Below are 16,713 nucleotides of genomic sequence, written 5' to 3'. Positions count from 1 at the left end.
CAGAAATTAATTTGAAACGTTATCAAATTAGGCTTCATCAAAGCAGCAACACACTCATTTAAACCAGACAGGTCACAACATTAAAAATGAGACAAAGGAAATTCAGAGAACTGTCAATGCAAGGAAGCTGCATTGACAACTACAAATTACAAATTATAAATGTAACATTTCAGCAGAGATGGGGTCGTTACTAAAAAAAAGTAATATATTACATATTACTTTAAAAAAGTAAAAAAGTAATATATTACACTACTTCGTTACTCTCTACATAAAGTAACTCGTTACTTTACTCGTTACTTTACTCGCAGGGCCGGCCCGCCCCTCCCTGCAAGCAGATCACGCAGACTGCTAAAGTTTCAAATGTTCTCTTTAGTTCAGTTTCCATTGTCGCATAAGACTGATCCAGATCCTGAATGTTTTCCTATCTGACCGTGGCTGTCCTCTGTCTCCTGCTATCTGACCGTGGCTGTCCTCTGTCTCCTGCTATCTGTATATTTTGTGCAGTCTATCTCTGCTCACGCTGTTGCGTCGGTGTGTTCTCCTGCGTGTTGGCCATGTGTTGCATGTGTATGCAGCACTGCACGTGGAGATGTGGACGCGCAAGTCGCGCAGATTACATACATATAAACCTACAAAGTACTGATATAGTAAATTACATTTTTTTTATTTTTGTGTAGTTGTATATTGCAATAATAACGTATGGTTGTCACAAAATCCCACGGCACACCCGGACTTGAACCACAGTGGTTCCCAAACGGTGTGCCGCGGCACACTGGTGTGCCGTGAGGCAAGTCCGGGTGTGCCGTGGGATTTTGTGACAACCATACGTTATTATTGCAATATACAACTACACAAAAATAAAAAAAATGTAATTTACTATATCAGTACTTTGTAGGTTTATATGTACGTAATCTGCGCGACTTGCGCGTCCACATCTCCACGTACAGTGCTGCATACACATGGCTGAGTCAGCGATAACTCTCGAGGGGTGGAGGTAGGTATGCCCATTATTTTGAGTTCATCCGAAGAATAGACAGGAATGTGACGGTGAGGTGCAAACTGAGTCCAGGCCAGAATCTGTTATCCACTGCTGTAAACACCAGTCAAACCTCAACAAGCACCTGCAAAGAACACATGCTAAGGTGGAGCTACCGCACACGCTATTTGTTGTTTGTTTATATCACAGTCTGTTCTTCTTCTCTGTCTTCCGGTTGTTGCCTGTTTTGAATGACGAATACACACTACCGCCGCCTGCTGGTAAGGAGAGTTATTGCCACTTACGCATGCGCAGTTCGTACGTGCTCGGCTGAAGTCTTTGCGGTGTCTGGTTCCAGTGCAACACATGGCCAACACGCAGGAGAACACGCCGACGCAACAGAGTGAGCCAGAGATGGAGTACTCGAGTCCTGGACTCGGACTCGAGTCGGACTTGAGTGCCGATTTTCTCGCGCACTGATTGACGCGACTCGGACTTGGACTCGTGAATTCTCGCACAGGATGACTTGGACTCGGACTCGTGAATTCCCCCCCCCACGATGATTCGGACTCGACTAGTACATTGACGCTCCGACTTGGACTCGGACTCGAGCACATTTTCTCTGGAGTCTGATGTCCTCTATCCTGTATGGCGAGTTCACGTACTGGGTCCCGCTGTTCCAGTCTAGAGATGTCTACAGACACACCCCGCATCGTGCTGTATGCTTTCACACATTCTGCTTCCACATTGGAAAAGAGCAGCGCAAAATGCTCGTTATGTGGAAACAATATAGAAGAGAAGGCTCTGTAACACATTACTCTAAGGGTCGAGTTCATACAGTCTATGGTTCAGACATATAGGCTGTCTTGAACACTATCATCAGAGTAACGTGATCTAATCAATAAATAAAGATTCAGCCGATAACACGAAAGCACATGGCTACTTAACATGCATAATGACATCATTTTGCATGCTAAGTAGCCATGTGCTTTCTGGGGCTAAATCTTTATCGGTAAACTGATTTAACCCGTAAAAGTTCCTTCAAAATAAGAGTCCCAATCTTATTACTATCAAAATAAAAGTGCAAAACGAAAACTTTACCATAGGAAAATATTGGCATACAAATATAATCACTTCTCTAAAAGGTAACTCATTTTAAATATAGTTTATTTATATATAATAATAATATGAATATTAGAAATAAGCTTTATATTTGTATAGCACCTATTACAAGAATTGTAGCCAAACTCGCTTCACAGCAGTTCAATAGACAGGATAACAGCAATGTAGAGGAGCAGCTACATTTCAAAACATATATCCACGAAGATTAATACATGAAGACTTGTGACTCGGACTTGACTTGGACTCTTCTTAAGTGACTCGGAATTGGACTCGGACTCGAACACAGGTAATGATGACTCGGACTCGGACTCGACTTGGACACTCCTTGGGTGACTCGGACTTGGACTCGGACTCGACTACGACTCTCCCTTGGTGACTCGGACTTGGACTCGGACTCGAAGAGTGGTGACTCGAGGGTGACTTGGACTCGTGAATTGGTGACTTGACTACAACACTGTAACACGTGTTATAAGGGCTATTTTGCACAATAGGTGTGCCTTGAGATTTTTACTTGTCCTTTGGTGTGCCTTGGGCACAAACAGTTTGGGAACCACTGGTCTAGATAGTGCCCTCAAATAAAAAATGCAGTATACATTTATGGATGCCTTTGTTATACTCCTCATATTTGGTATAAGCATCTGGTAAACAAACATCCTAAAATAATTTCAGAATTGTTGTTAAGTATACTTCTATATCACTAATGTTCAATTCAATGTATACTATCCTAAAGGGAAAACAAATCTTACTAAACAATTACACCAAGTCTCGTTACATGATGAATATTTTATTTAACAACATCATATCTGTTATATACAATAAAAACACAAGTGAAACACAGACAGCTGGGGTGCAGCACTGGTGTGACACAGGGAAATATTGAAAAGCCTGAAAAGCACAGAAGCTACAATGTCATCTGCTCAGCTCATTACCGTCACATTAGCCATGGTTAATCACACAAAACTCATTAACAGAATCATGTAAGTACATCCTGTATCAATTAGTGGAGTCTTGTCTTAGCCAAGCTTAAAGACAATGATCGTTTGTGTCTAAAATCACTCCAGTGACACACATTGAATAACAATCTGCGAAGGTTGAGCTGCAGAGAGGCACAAATAGCAGATTTACATTACATGATACAGTATAGACAATACATTATTAACATAGTTCAGGACCAAACAAAATAGAAAACAAAGAACACCCTAGCCAAAGCACCTCAATGCGAGTCAGATGTAAGCCTGTGAAAGTACATGATTTATTTTATGGGTATTTATCAATATGCAATGGTTTGGATATTGTTGCAGATCTTTGTTGACCCGTAATATTTGCTTGGTTTGTAAATAACTCCTTGGCTTTTGACAATCTTGGCAGCAGGCCTCATTATGGCAATTCCCTTTTTTAAAGAACCCAAAAGGACGACATGATGGTAGCTGAGAAACATGACATACCTTCACTACTATCTACTGCTGTGAGTTTAATCTGATGAGGCACACAGGAAAACAACATGCGGTTGAGTGATTAAAAACACGTGAAGATAAAATAGATAGAAGTTAGTTAGTGATCTTGTTCACACACACAAAATAATCTTAAATGTGCCTTAGTTCAAAGAGATTTTCACCTTAAATCAACTAAAATCTGTCCCTTTCTTCAACAAAATGAACGTGTGCACCCCAAACAAATAAGAAGAAGAACACACGTATGACCTAGCAGGTCAACATATAAATACTCTTTTAAAAAATACATATTTACAAATGAAAACATATATTCTCCTATATCTTTGTACAGTGAGCGAAGGGTTGTGAATTTGCACATGTGCATAAAGGTGTTTGGTGGCTAATGCTAGGGACAAGCACCTGGGTCCCTTCGTTTGTTTCAAATGATTTCACATACTTCTCTGAATTCTGCTGTCTTTTATTTTACTTTAACAGTTAAAACCTGGGGATAATTAATGCTGCTTAGTCTATTGGATTCATTTTCAATCCCTGATTTACTTGTAAATGTGCAGTTTTACCAACAAACAAATAATATTAACATCTGCACAATAGTTTAAACAAGAGAATGCAAGTTGGAAGTGTGATTGCACCATGACCTGCAACATCCCCTCTTGTCAAAATAATCATATTTTTAGCACATTTAAAACTTCCTATTCTACACAATTCCTAAATGTTTCTTCAGAGATAACCACATTTTACCTCAGAGATAGAGTAAAGATCTCGGAGGTAAATTAAATTGTGAAAGACTGAAAGACTCAACCCCGACATGGGGAAAGCTAATAGAAACATTTTAAATCAAAACTAGACTCAGGTTTGGTAAAGATCAGTGTTAGTGTCCTATAGGAGCATCGAGGTGTAGCCAGGGATAGAAGCGGGACCTTGCATGAATACAACACTAAACACTGCCATGTGAGGAGGGTACGTCACACATCCCCCGGTGCAAACACAGCAAGTCACTATATCTTCCACAAACACAGCAATACACAACAAAGCCAAGACTCCGACCATTATATACTCTCCAATCACGGTAGGAGATATTTATCTTGCTTTTTTTCTTCAAAAAATAGTGACATATCTTCAGGTTATCAGTCCACTCTTGACTAGTTACACCTCTGTCAAAGTCATTTGAATTACTTGCCATGATAAATATCTTCCCAGTGTAGCCAAAAAAAAATACATACATACATAAATAAAAGCAAAGTGCAGCATGAATTATCATCAATACAGAATATAGAAAATATACTTTGTGTCATACATTTATACACCAAACATACTGCACAATGTTGGGAATCCATACTTATGTAAAAGGTTGACGATGCTACAATAACTTTTCAGACAGAGTCACAATGTTGAAAGCGCCTGTCCAATAAAGCCAGAAATACATGGGAAGATTCTCCTTTTGAGTCTCTAAAGACAACAAACAAGGATGTTTGAATGGTATATGGAGCAAATACTTGGTTATTTATTATTTTCTAAAGCGGTACTTCCTCATCACTCACTTTACTGAGGTGTCAAAAGTCACATTCAATTTAAATGTCATACAAAGTGCAAACACTTTCTTTGTGAAGTATCACGCAACATGTCAGCATGGAATCATTTAGCACATCTCAGAGTTTTATGCCAAAATTATTTTTTCTAAAATGTATTTAATTTTTTTTTACTTGAAGCCCGACTGTAGTTTCCGTTCTTAAACAATTTCCAGTTTGCTCTGAAGACAGATTTCATTTTTTTCTTTTTCTTAAATGCCAGAAGTTGGAAATATTTGAGATAACTTTTCTTATTACCTCTCTTCTTTTAATAATACATTTTTTTGAAAGCAACTATCTTTTCTTATTTCTTCAAAGAAATAGAGAAACTAAAACTTCAATCTGTGAAAACATTAGCACCTTTCCTTGAAACTACACTAACGTAATGTCGTGCTGTCAGTCATAACATGTGACTGGTGAACACAACAAGGGAGTAGTGATTTCCTGTGTGGAAAAAGAGAAATAAAGAAAATCATATTAATTAACCATATTAGGAACTGAATTTCAATGACAAGTGGGTCTTCCAGTAACACATTATTACCTTATGCTTAAACATTATTAGCACTTTCCCTTTAGTTTCCTCTCTTCATGATCAGCCTCTAGATTGTTAAAGCTGCAGTTTCGTTATTAATTGCACATTTTATATGACTCTTACAGTGTTTAATTTAATAACAGCTAGGCCAGGTAAATATAGTTTTATTTTGTACTTGTATACATTATTGATTGTGGCTCTAATGCTCGCTTTGCTGCTTCTCAGGTTAACAAAGTGCATCTAACACATAAGATTTACATCATTTTACGTGATGTGATGTAGCGCAATATTTAGCTTTAATCCCAAAGGTCCTAGTTGGAAAGCCTTACGATTCTAAATTAGCTTTAGTGTATTTCTATTATATACTTTATAGAAAAATCAATTTCTAAGGTAATAAATATGATATCTTTCTTCAACAAAATATACATTGCACATTACCCTATTGGAATCTAATTGTGTAAAACACATCAGCTTACATGTTTGTATCCACAGGTCACAGTCCAAAAAGATTTAACAAGTAAAGATCTATTTGCCTCTATATACAGTATTGGCTTGTCAATCAGAATTTAATGATTTTTTTTAAACAAAATTATCTGGTTAAGAGTACATGTTGTGTATTTGTATACATTCAGCACCTACTATAACCAAAATCCAAGACTGAGCCTGGTTGAACCATTAAAGATAGCAAGGGAAGCTCTGATCTGAAATCAACTTTTGGATTACAGTTTACAAATACCAATTTACTATTCAGAATAAATACACTAGAGACCTGTGGATGCTGCCAACACATATGAGGTTACATGTGTTCACCAGCTGGCAAATAGTTTTAATACTTTGGCATCGCTAAAAAGTTCTCCAGCCTGTCAGCTCGTAGTATGGAGCTGCAGGCAGAGCATAAGGTTGAATAATCCCTTCTTAGACCTGTGATTTTGGAAGGCTTCCCAAAAACATGAACACAAATTAACAGACAAAATATGGACAAAAGTAAGTAAACTACTATTTACTATTGCACTAAAATATCCACCTAAAACAGGAATATAAAGTTAAAAAAAGTGCATCTTTGCGATCCATGCCACCACCATGGACCTGAACTCAGAAGTGTATGAGAAGTGTCAACACACTCTGCCTCTAGTCTGCAGTGATGGACATGTACCTGGATCTTTTCAGGACACCATAACGTAACAACTTTTAGAGACAACTTACTTTTACACAGCCCACGTTTGCCGTGTTCGATAAGTGTCGTCCTGAAAAAGACTCACCCTTTTTAATGAATAATCCCTAGGAATGTACAGTTAATTTAATCTGCAGTGTTGTAAAGTGACTGCTTCCCTTTCACGGTTAAGGAAGGGAGTATTTAAAAGAAGGAATTCTAGGAAATGTCACAGAAAAAGAAGAAGCAGAAAGTATGACCCTTTTACCGGTCAAAGCCTATAAGTTGATGATACTGTCCTTCTGTATTATAGCATTGTATCGTTTTTACTGATCGAAGGTGTGATATTTAACTACAGCACTTTTTAAATCTCGGTGATTCTTCCTTGATTTGAACCCCCTTACTCACTACAACTCGTATCTAAAGCCGCTCTACACACTGTCCTGCACTGTGGATTTTGATTTATCCTCAAGAGGTGTGTTTTCAGCTGTAGGTGCTGCCGGAGCCTCCACCAGCGGGACCTTCTCCTTCACCGGGGAGGCGGGCACCGTGGTGGCGGTGCTGGCGCTGGCAGGGTGGCCCTCAGGAGTGGAGAGGTTTGGAGGCGGACCGCCAAATTCGCGGGCGATTTCGTCGAAGGTCTTGCCCCTCGTCTCCGGGACTTTAATGAAGGTGAAGATGAAAAAGAGGATGAGGAAGCCGGTGAAAATGAGGAAGACCCAAGGCCCGCACCATTCCTAAATGGGGAGAAGAGAGGAGAGGCAGAGTTTTAGAGAAATACTGGATTCAAAATGTTAAATTCTCATGGTAATAGTGAGTATGACCTTTACAAATATATTTATAAAAATAGAGAAGGAAAGAGCTCAATCCAAGAAAAGAGAAAAGGATATTCTGAAGGACACACAAAAATAAAAATGATCTATTTTGAATATTTTATAAAATATGGAAAAGGAAAAAAGATAGAATAAACGAAAACAACAGCATAATAATAAACAAGTTAAGTAATTAATAAATAAGACAATGTAAAATAAAACAGGGCTGTATTGATATCAGATATTCACTTCATATTTATTGTGGCCTAAATAAATCAAGATAACAATATTATCGAAGTATCTATAGAAATGATCTTAACAGCAATAATAAAGCTATCAGTCAAAATACATTTTAGCTTTGTTTATTGTGTATTTTTCTCTTTTTTAGCAAATCAATTACACTTAACATGCTTTGAAGATGGCATTTTGTATACATCACAGTTACTGTCAATACTTATATCATGATAACCCTAGTTTAAAACAAAGCCAAACCAGTTCAAACTGGGTTGGCCGCCCCTCCCTTACCACTAGCTTGGGGAAGCTCATTCCAACCAGGAAGTTGGCCGTCCAGTTGCAGCAGCCGGCCACAGCCATGGCGGCGGGGCGGGGCCCCTGGGAGAACAGCTCGGCCACAATGAACCATGGGATTGGACCGGGGCCCAGCTCAAAAAATGCCACGAACATCATGACGGCCACGATGGCCATGTAGCTCATCACAGTATAGTGCTTCTGCTCAGACAGAGGGAGAGGAAGGGAGGCAGAAAAACAATGACATACTATGAAGAAAACAACTGAAATTGCTACTAATGTTAACACATGGTAAGGTCATTACAATATAATTGAAGTATTTATTTAACTTAACATAAATCTAAATAAAACAACGTCCACCTTAAAAATAAAATCACCACCTTTCTGAAATAATTCCTTTAACTCGCATAAACCTTTTTTATTCCTTTGTTGGCACTGTTCAGCTCCTACCCAACAGAATTATACATACAAACATCCTGTGCCATTTGCATTACATTGCAGTGAAATATTTTGGCGTCACTAATTCAGTTGGTTAGACAGAACCCTGAATATAACTCCTTAACTTGACATCAATATAAGCTTAGAAATAGCCTTTAAAAATAATGTTAAACGTAAGTTAAACAGATTTCTAGATGTCAAAAAATATATAATTTGTATATAAATAGTATATATTTTTCAGATTGGATCAACTGTGAGGTAACAACCTTTCCTTGTAGGGATTCATAGATTATTTGTGATTTTGACAGTGCTGCACTCACCAGCAGGAGGGAGACGGTCATCAGTACGGCGCTAATTGCCATTCCAGCCAATCCCAGGAGGTGCAGAGTCCTCCGTCCCGCCTTCTCCACCAGGAAGAGCTGCAGGACACACACAGGAGGCAGTGATGTCTCTCTGAACACACACACTGAAACATGCAGGGACATACACACTGAATCTGTCACTCACAGAAACGACAGTGAAGATGGTGTTGACGATGCCGGCTCCGATGGTGGCGTAGATGGGCTGCTTCACACCGGCGGACTCAAAGATGCCTGTCGAGTAGTAGAACACCTAAGAGACACAGAGAAGAGTAGTTATTTACCATCGATGAACCTTTCCAATTACAGTCCAAGTTCAATCATAATATCACATTGCAAATAAGGATCCACACATTTTTCTTGCAGTAAGAACTTTAAGCAAAACATGTTACAAAATGTTACACACAGTAATTGGTCAATGTTGCATCTTGTTCTAGTTTAGTTTTAAATGATTAAATGATCAAATCAGCATTCGAGTAAGTGAGTAAGTGAGTAAGTGAATTCAAAACAAAAGTCCTCGTCTGGTTAAAGATGATTCTGGAAAATGTGTTACTGCAGAAGTAGTGTAGGGACTGTTCTGATTTCATATCATTTTATAATAATGTATATATTATTGGATTACAAATGTTGATGTTTTAAAGTTTTCATTGCTTTAAGTTGAAGCTTGCAAGGGTGGTTCTGATTTGAGTAATTTAAGATCCTTAAGATATTAAAGGTTGAAGTAAAAGGTAGCAGAAAATGGCACTTAAGTACATTAGTATAAATGCTTAACAGGTGAATTCTGGATTCAAATATAGATTTTGATTAACTTATATGTACAGAAAGTAGTGCACAACTGGATTTTATTAAGTTAATTAAAAAGAAAAAAAATGATGACAGAACAATTAGATATTGCCAGAGTGTAACATGGTGTATTTGTACACAACCCTGTGTGTGTGTGTGTGTGTGTGTGTGTGTGTGTGCGTGTGTGTGTGTGTGTGTGTGTGTGTGTGTGTGTGTGTGTGTGTGTGTGTGTGTGTGTGTGTGTGTGTGTGTGTGTGTGCGTGTGTGTGTGTGTGTCTCTCACAGCGTTTATCCCTGACAGCTGCTGGGAGAGCTGCAGCATGATGGCGATGAGCAGCGGCTGGCGGTACGCTGCGGAGCGGAACAGCTCTGGGATGGTGACCTTCTTCTCCATGGCCATCTTGGCGCTCTCCTCCTTCATCTCCTGCATGTCTTTACTCACATCCTCACTGCCACGCAGACGCACCAGCGCTGTCAACACAACACAATCACAATGTGTCTTTGTCTTCCACATTAAGGATGAGAATATAAAAATGCTCTGTTCGCATGTGAGAATCTTCTGACAACCATGAAGGTCATTACATTGTATTTAAGTATTTTCATACACAGTATATACTGTATATGTACTTCTAAACACGTCTACTGAACTACAATTCTGAGAGAAATATTGAACTTGTTACTTCACACATATGGATTAATAATACAAAATATAATTAATTAATTAATTATAGAGCTACTTTAGCTTATTATTATTATAAGTATAGAGCTTATTATAGGTGAACTGACATTAGAGTATGTACAATAACCCCCTCTTTCCCCAGCTGCAACATTAACATTAAAGTGAGAATAATGCATCATAATTATAATATTATAATATAAGCAATTGGTTCAGTTGTTAGGAGAAACTTAAACAAGCTTATTTATCTTCTCCGGGAGCTGAAAAACTAATTTGCTGCATTGAAACAACTGAAAGGTTGACTTTAAGGAGATGTATTATGTCAACAGATGTCACATAACTGTATTAGGTTAGTTGAAAGCACCACAAACTGCAGGCAGTCACTATGATGCAGCTCTCATGAGCCTCGTGTTTGTTTGTGTCAGAGGAGAGGTGTGAAGAGGAAGAGGGTCAGCGCCTGAGAGACGACCCTGACAGCCTGCGTGTTGAACAGAGGCCAAAACCTTCTGCCTGCTCAAGGACTCTTCTTCCTGCAGGATAAACATCGCCCAGACTCACCTCAATTCACCCCTGCCTGCAACTAATGCTATCTCTCTATTGAATCGATCCTTCTGTCGTGCTTTTCTCACTTTTCTCAGCAGATCTTTTAACAAAGCTTTGAATGCCATCGACATTCTTTTTTAGATTAAATACATTTTCTCTAAAACAATTTTAACAGTATTTTCAGTAGTTCCAGCAGTATCGGCAGTGGTGTATTTGTTAATATAGACATTGCGTCATTTGTAAAAAAAGTGATATTGTAAGCTGAAGTTTTGTCAGTATTAGTGCGTACCTTTGCGTGCCTGCTCCTCCTGTTTAAGGTTGATGAGCAGGAAGCGAGGGCTCTCAGGGCAGAAGGGCAGCAGGATGCACTGCAGCACAGCAGGGACCACGGTGAGGGACAGCAGCAGGGGCCACAGCTTGGCTGAGCCCAGCAGACCCTCCAGCCCGAAGACCTAAACACCAAGGGGCACAAAAGCTGGGTCAGAATTTCAGCATAGCTAAATAATCGATTAGCAGGCAACACTGTTAAACGTATTGACAAACACACATAAGTTGCTTACATATTAAGATGTTGAAGATAACTAAACAGCTTATACTGTAGGCCAGGGGTGTCAAACTCAAGGCCCGGGGGCCAAATCCGGCCCGCGACTTCATTTAATGTGCCCCGCAAGAGCTTGCAAAGAATATAATACGGTTACATGTCACTTTACAGAAGCAGGTTGCCCATAAACTACATGTCCCACAATGCATCTCGTTTTGTGACATGCACTGAAGAAACTTGCAATTATTTGCCCTGGACTTCTGGTTTCAGACGTAGTTAATTACTAAGTTATTACCCTATCCGATAATAATCCAATTGAGAGGCAATAATGTCATATAATACATTATTTTATATATATTATATATTTTTATATGTATATTTATATAGTTACCACCAGCCTTTTGAGTGCAACCATAATGCTATTATGGCCCGCGATTAAATTGAGTTTGACACCCCTGCTGTAGGCCATTCAATATTTAGACTTTGTGCATCTTGCCGGGTGTTGAGTATATCAGCTTTAAAGATGTCTGCCTTTTATCAAATATAAAAAAACTAGATGGCACTTGGCTTGTGATGCTCAAAGCACAAAAAGCATGCATTTGAAAAAACTCAACAGCTATGTTTCTTTCCAGAAATTGTGACTTGGTTACTCAAGATGATCTACGTACGTTGTTGTGTTTCATGTGTTTCATATAGGAACTAGTGTTGTTCTACTAAACCAAACGTTCCAACCATATCACCGTGCAGAAGGATCTTCTTTTCTCAAATCTAATTTGAAAAGTATAGTTCCATTATATTCAGGAGAAGACAGACATCTCTACGGCCAATATTTCAACTACTACGGAACATCTCTTTAGGATTTTTAAATAGCCCTAAATGTAAGAGGAAAAATATGTTTCTTTTTTAATGTCAATTAAGCGTTCCTATAAATGTGATGTATGTTAGGAAACCTCCTGCTGACCTGAGCGATGAGGATGCCCACTACCACACCGAGCTGGTGAAGAGTCCCGAAGGCCCCTCGTAGTGGAGTTGGTGACACCTCGCCCACGTACATGGGAGTCAGACCGGTAAAGAGCCCGCAGAACAGGCCGATGACCAGGCGACCGGCGATCACCATCTCATAGGAGGAGCAGATGGTGGAGAAGCCCATGAGGAGGCCGCCGATCACCGCTAGAATGTTCACCAGGAACATGGAGCGACGCCTGGGGAATAAGAGGAGGAGAGAGAGCATTAGCTTTGTTTAGCTAACAGTTCTTCTAACAGCATGGTCATTTAAATGTTTGTAGCTTAGTGATTTGAATGACAATAGAGGAAGGGAGGTTGTTGGTGGGGTGAGCAGAATCAGAATCAGAATACCTTTATTAGTCCCATAGAGGGGACATTTGCGAAGTTACAGCAGAAAGAAAAAAGCCACAGAGTGACAGCTTAATGTATGTTACATGCATTAAAAAGTACTAAGTTATGATATAATAAAAAATATAAAAAATATATAATTAAAAAAAAAAAAAAGTTACATAATTGAGAGGTTTTTGGTTAAGGAAGATTGACAAGTTTATTGATTATCTGAGGGATTCTCTCTCCCATCTAATTAGTTCATCGACAGATAGTTCTTGGTCCAAATTGCAGGTCAAACAAATGTGGGTTTATTTGTGAATGACTTTGAGTGTCAAGATAAAATATATCATGAAATCGCCGGGTTTTCTTGTGTTTTCTGTTAACCATTTTTATTGTAAATTGTGGTTTGAGTTTTGTTTTTGTTTATAGCTACACCATAGTAGCTAGGTGTGGACTCGAGTCACATGACTTGGACTCGAGTCAGAATCGAGTCACCAATTTGATGACTTGAGACTCGACTTGACAAAATCACAAAACACTTGCGACTCGACTTGGACTTGAACACCAATGACTCGGGACTTGACTTGGACTCGAGCCTTCTGACTTGAGGTGACTTGATCATTTAATTCAGAGGTCTCCAACACGCCGATCGCGAGCTGCCGCTAGAAGAAAAGACTTCCGTCTGGGAGAGTAGAATCTTCAGCCGCTCATACTCTTGCTGAGAATCCTTGCAGGCAGGGGAGGGACTTTATTTAGCGGGCCACCAAGCGGCCAATCATATGCAAGGACACACTAGGATCATACCATTATGTGAAATAAGGGTGGGGGGCACAGAAGGTGTAGTGGTACAGGCCAGCTGCACAGAGTGACGGGGAGACGGATTGGAAAAAGTCAAGAAATTAGCGAAAACCGAAAAAAGAAGCAGCATCTGGCTGCTTTTCAATGATATTGGAGAAAGCAAAGCTGAGTACAGGATTTGTAAAATGAAAATAACCTTTTTTGGTTACCTTTATTTGGTAACCACTCAGGATGTACTGTCAGAGGTGGGAGAAGTTCAGATATTGTACTTGAGTACAAGCACCAGAGTGTAGGAACTAGGAATACTCGGTTACAATAAAAAGTCCTGCATTCAAAATGTTACAAGTAAAAGTAGAAAAGTATTAGCATCAAAATATTGTTAAAGTACCACCTGCAGAGGGATCTAGATGCAGGTGTTCTTTTCCCCATAGAGACCGCCTGGCTGCACATTATCCCTGGCATAAAGATAGATTGTGGGTCCCTTATAACATGTCGTACACAGTGGAAATAAACATTCTGGTCACCTTAACATCAGGGATCTTATACATTAAAGTCCTTCTGAATCAAACCGTCACGGTAGCCTTACCTTACTGATCCCTCTCAAAATAGAAAAACACACGTTACGTGACTTGGACTTGACTTGAACTTGCCCAACCTGACTTGAGACTTGACTCGGACTTGAGCGCAAAGACTTGAGACTTGACTCGGACTTGCAAAACAATGACTTGGTCCCACCTAGTACTATTATACATACCTTAAATGTCTGGAATTAGGTTTATTTGCACCTTTTCGGATAAGTAGATGAAAACACCAATTGAAATTGCACGTCTGGTTTTAAGTGTGGAGCTAAAGTGAGAGGCGGCTAGCTTCTGCACAGAGGAACAGCTAGCATGAATCTCCAAGGTTAAACTAAAATATATATTTTTAAAAGCTTACCAATTCATCAAAATCGTACTTATTAACACACTATGTTGCTTTTGTTTAGTCTCACACAAACAGAAACGAAGATACATGAACAGGCTAGGTGTAAGTATGTATGCTTAGCTAAGCTAATTGGAAGGAAGTGGATTTCCCTTTAAAGCTAAAGACTTATTTCTACAAATCATACCACTTTATTTGTGGAAACAACAGGCCAAATGAATACCACATTTCAAAAAAACTTGTGGAAAACCCATTTATGGCAGTCATCAAAACAACAGTCTCACCATAGAAAGGCAATAGCATTGTGCTTTGATGCTCAGGGTCAGATTCAGATGGACATTACGCAAAACTCTGGGGAACATTAGGGCCAAGCAGTGGGCTCAAAACAGACGCGCTTCATAAACTCCATTAGGACTAATGGCTTTTGACAGTACAGCTGAGTCACACAGGAAATAAACAAAGCCATTAAAGGACAATCAACACACCCAAAGTGTTCAAATTGTCATTGAATATGTATAAAAAGTTAAAAACCCTTAAAAATTACAATTTCTACCTGTGCATTACACTTACAATGTGCCAAGAACAGGTTAAGTTTCTCATTACCAAAGTGTTCACACAAGCTGCTTATATAGTTGAAAATTCGTTCCTACCTTCCAAACCGGTTCGCCATGACGCCCACGCTGAAGGAGCCCACCATACCGCCCACACTGAAGATGGCGACGGAGACACTCCAGACGATGGTACAGACCCCGGGGGTGATGGGCTCGCCATAACGCTCGACCCATGTATCGTTGAAGAAAGATCGTAGTTTCTGATGGCAGGGACAGATTAATTAATAGAAAAACATTGGATGTATTTAAGGAAAGAAACACACCAAGGTTGCCAGAGGTCGATTAGCATAGCTTAGCATGAAAGCAAGAAGAAAACGGCTAGCCTGTCTCTTAAGCTTACAAACATACTCAATGGACAGATATGATGAAACATTTTCAAAATGTATCCACTTATTTCTAGGAGTAACTCAACTTTCAAACTAGCAAACAAAGTACATATCATGGTCCTAAAGAAAGATCTAAACGTGGTGTACTGGTAGTTCTGAAAATCTTCATCTTCACCCCTGTATTTGTTCTCTAATAATCCAGTTGAGAGTTGCACAAATGTCAGATCTCTGCTGTTTCTCCACATTTTTCAATTATCTCTTTGGTTTGCTACAATATAGTATCAAGAACCACACACTAGCTGGGTTGTTGAACTCCAGAGTTTTGGAACATAAAATCACATGATTAGCAGAACATGAGCTTCACAAATGGCTCCCAGCTGGGGAAGCTGATGTGCTAACTGTGTGCAGCTCCCTGATGTCACCATGTCATCACCAACCTGCTCTGGAGCATTGATGACTCCTGTGTTGTAACCAAACTGCAGAGAGCCGATGACAGCGGTGCCGAGAGAGAACAGGAGGTAACCTGTGACTTGCTTTTCTTTCTGTGAGGAAGAAGAGGGAGAACGGGAGGAGAAAATGTCGGGAAGAGGAAGAGGAAAATAAGAAGGTAGGAGAAAGGAAACACAAAATGGTGACAGATGTGGAAAAAAGAGGGAGGGTGAAGGAAGGAGACAAAAGCAAAGACATAATAAATGTTGTCTGCCGAGATTATAATGACATTTTCCTATAATTGCAGCTGGTATACAGACGCAGTAAAGCGGTGGAGCTGATGGCAGGCAGGTCAGTGACGCACCAACAATACTATCAGGTATCAGTAAGCTCAGAGTGCCCATAAACACACCACACATGCAGCCACACAAGATTACTCATCATTTGTACTGCAATCACTATGACACACCGGGTCTTAGTGTAATTCCTGTAAACATTAGTGTACTTCAAGAAAATGTATTTAAAAACCTAAAAAGAATACCTAAAATGTACTAAACGTGTTATATATGATGTTATAATGGTTTATTGTGCCCTACACACTAACTGTGATCAATAGTTTTTATGAGTTTCTTCAACATGATCGGCTAAATGCAGATCAAATTCAATAGTGAAGCCGTCCATCTGCTCCCGTGTGAGCTCCCATAATGCCATCGATTCATCTCAGTAATGAAATCAGGGTGAGTATTAAAGGAGCCGTCACTGGCGTCATGACAACAGAAACGTCCGAGGCACGATGCATTCATGAAGGAAATTACAA

The 16,713-nt window shown here is 39.5% G+C and overlaps 1 protein-coding gene across 1 annotated transcript; it reads right to left on the bottom strand.

The window, feature by feature from the left end:
• Window positions 1-2,861: 2,861 nt before the first annotated feature.
• LOC117455322 (solute carrier family 2, facilitated glucose transporter member 3-like) lies at window positions 2,862-15,325 on the bottom strand. The gene is made up of 8 exons (XM_034094779.2): window positions 15,181-15,325; window positions 12,438-12,678; window positions 11,225-11,387; window positions 10,000-10,187; window positions 9,082-9,186; window positions 8,895-8,993; window positions 8,134-8,337; window positions 2,862-7,533 (listed from the first exon to the last, which is right to left on the bottom strand). The coding sequence occupies exons 1-8, from the start codon at window positions 15,225-15,227 to the stop codon at window positions 7,228-7,230; spliced, it is 1,353 nt and encodes a 450-aa protein (XP_033950670.2). The 5' UTR covers window positions 15,228-15,325; the 3' UTR covers window positions 2,862-7,227.
• Window positions 15,326-16,713: the final 1,388 nt, after the last annotated feature.

This window comes from Pseudochaenichthys georgianus, chromosome 11 (genome assembly GCF_902827115.2).
Source record: "Pseudochaenichthys georgianus chromosome 11, fPseGeo1.2, whole genome shotgun sequence".
Taxonomy (NCBI): Eukaryota; Metazoa; Chordata; class Actinopteri; order Perciformes; family Channichthyidae; genus Pseudochaenichthys; species Pseudochaenichthys georgianus.
Note: the sequence above shows the minus strand (reverse complement) of the source record. Positions and strands in the feature narration are given on the sequence as shown.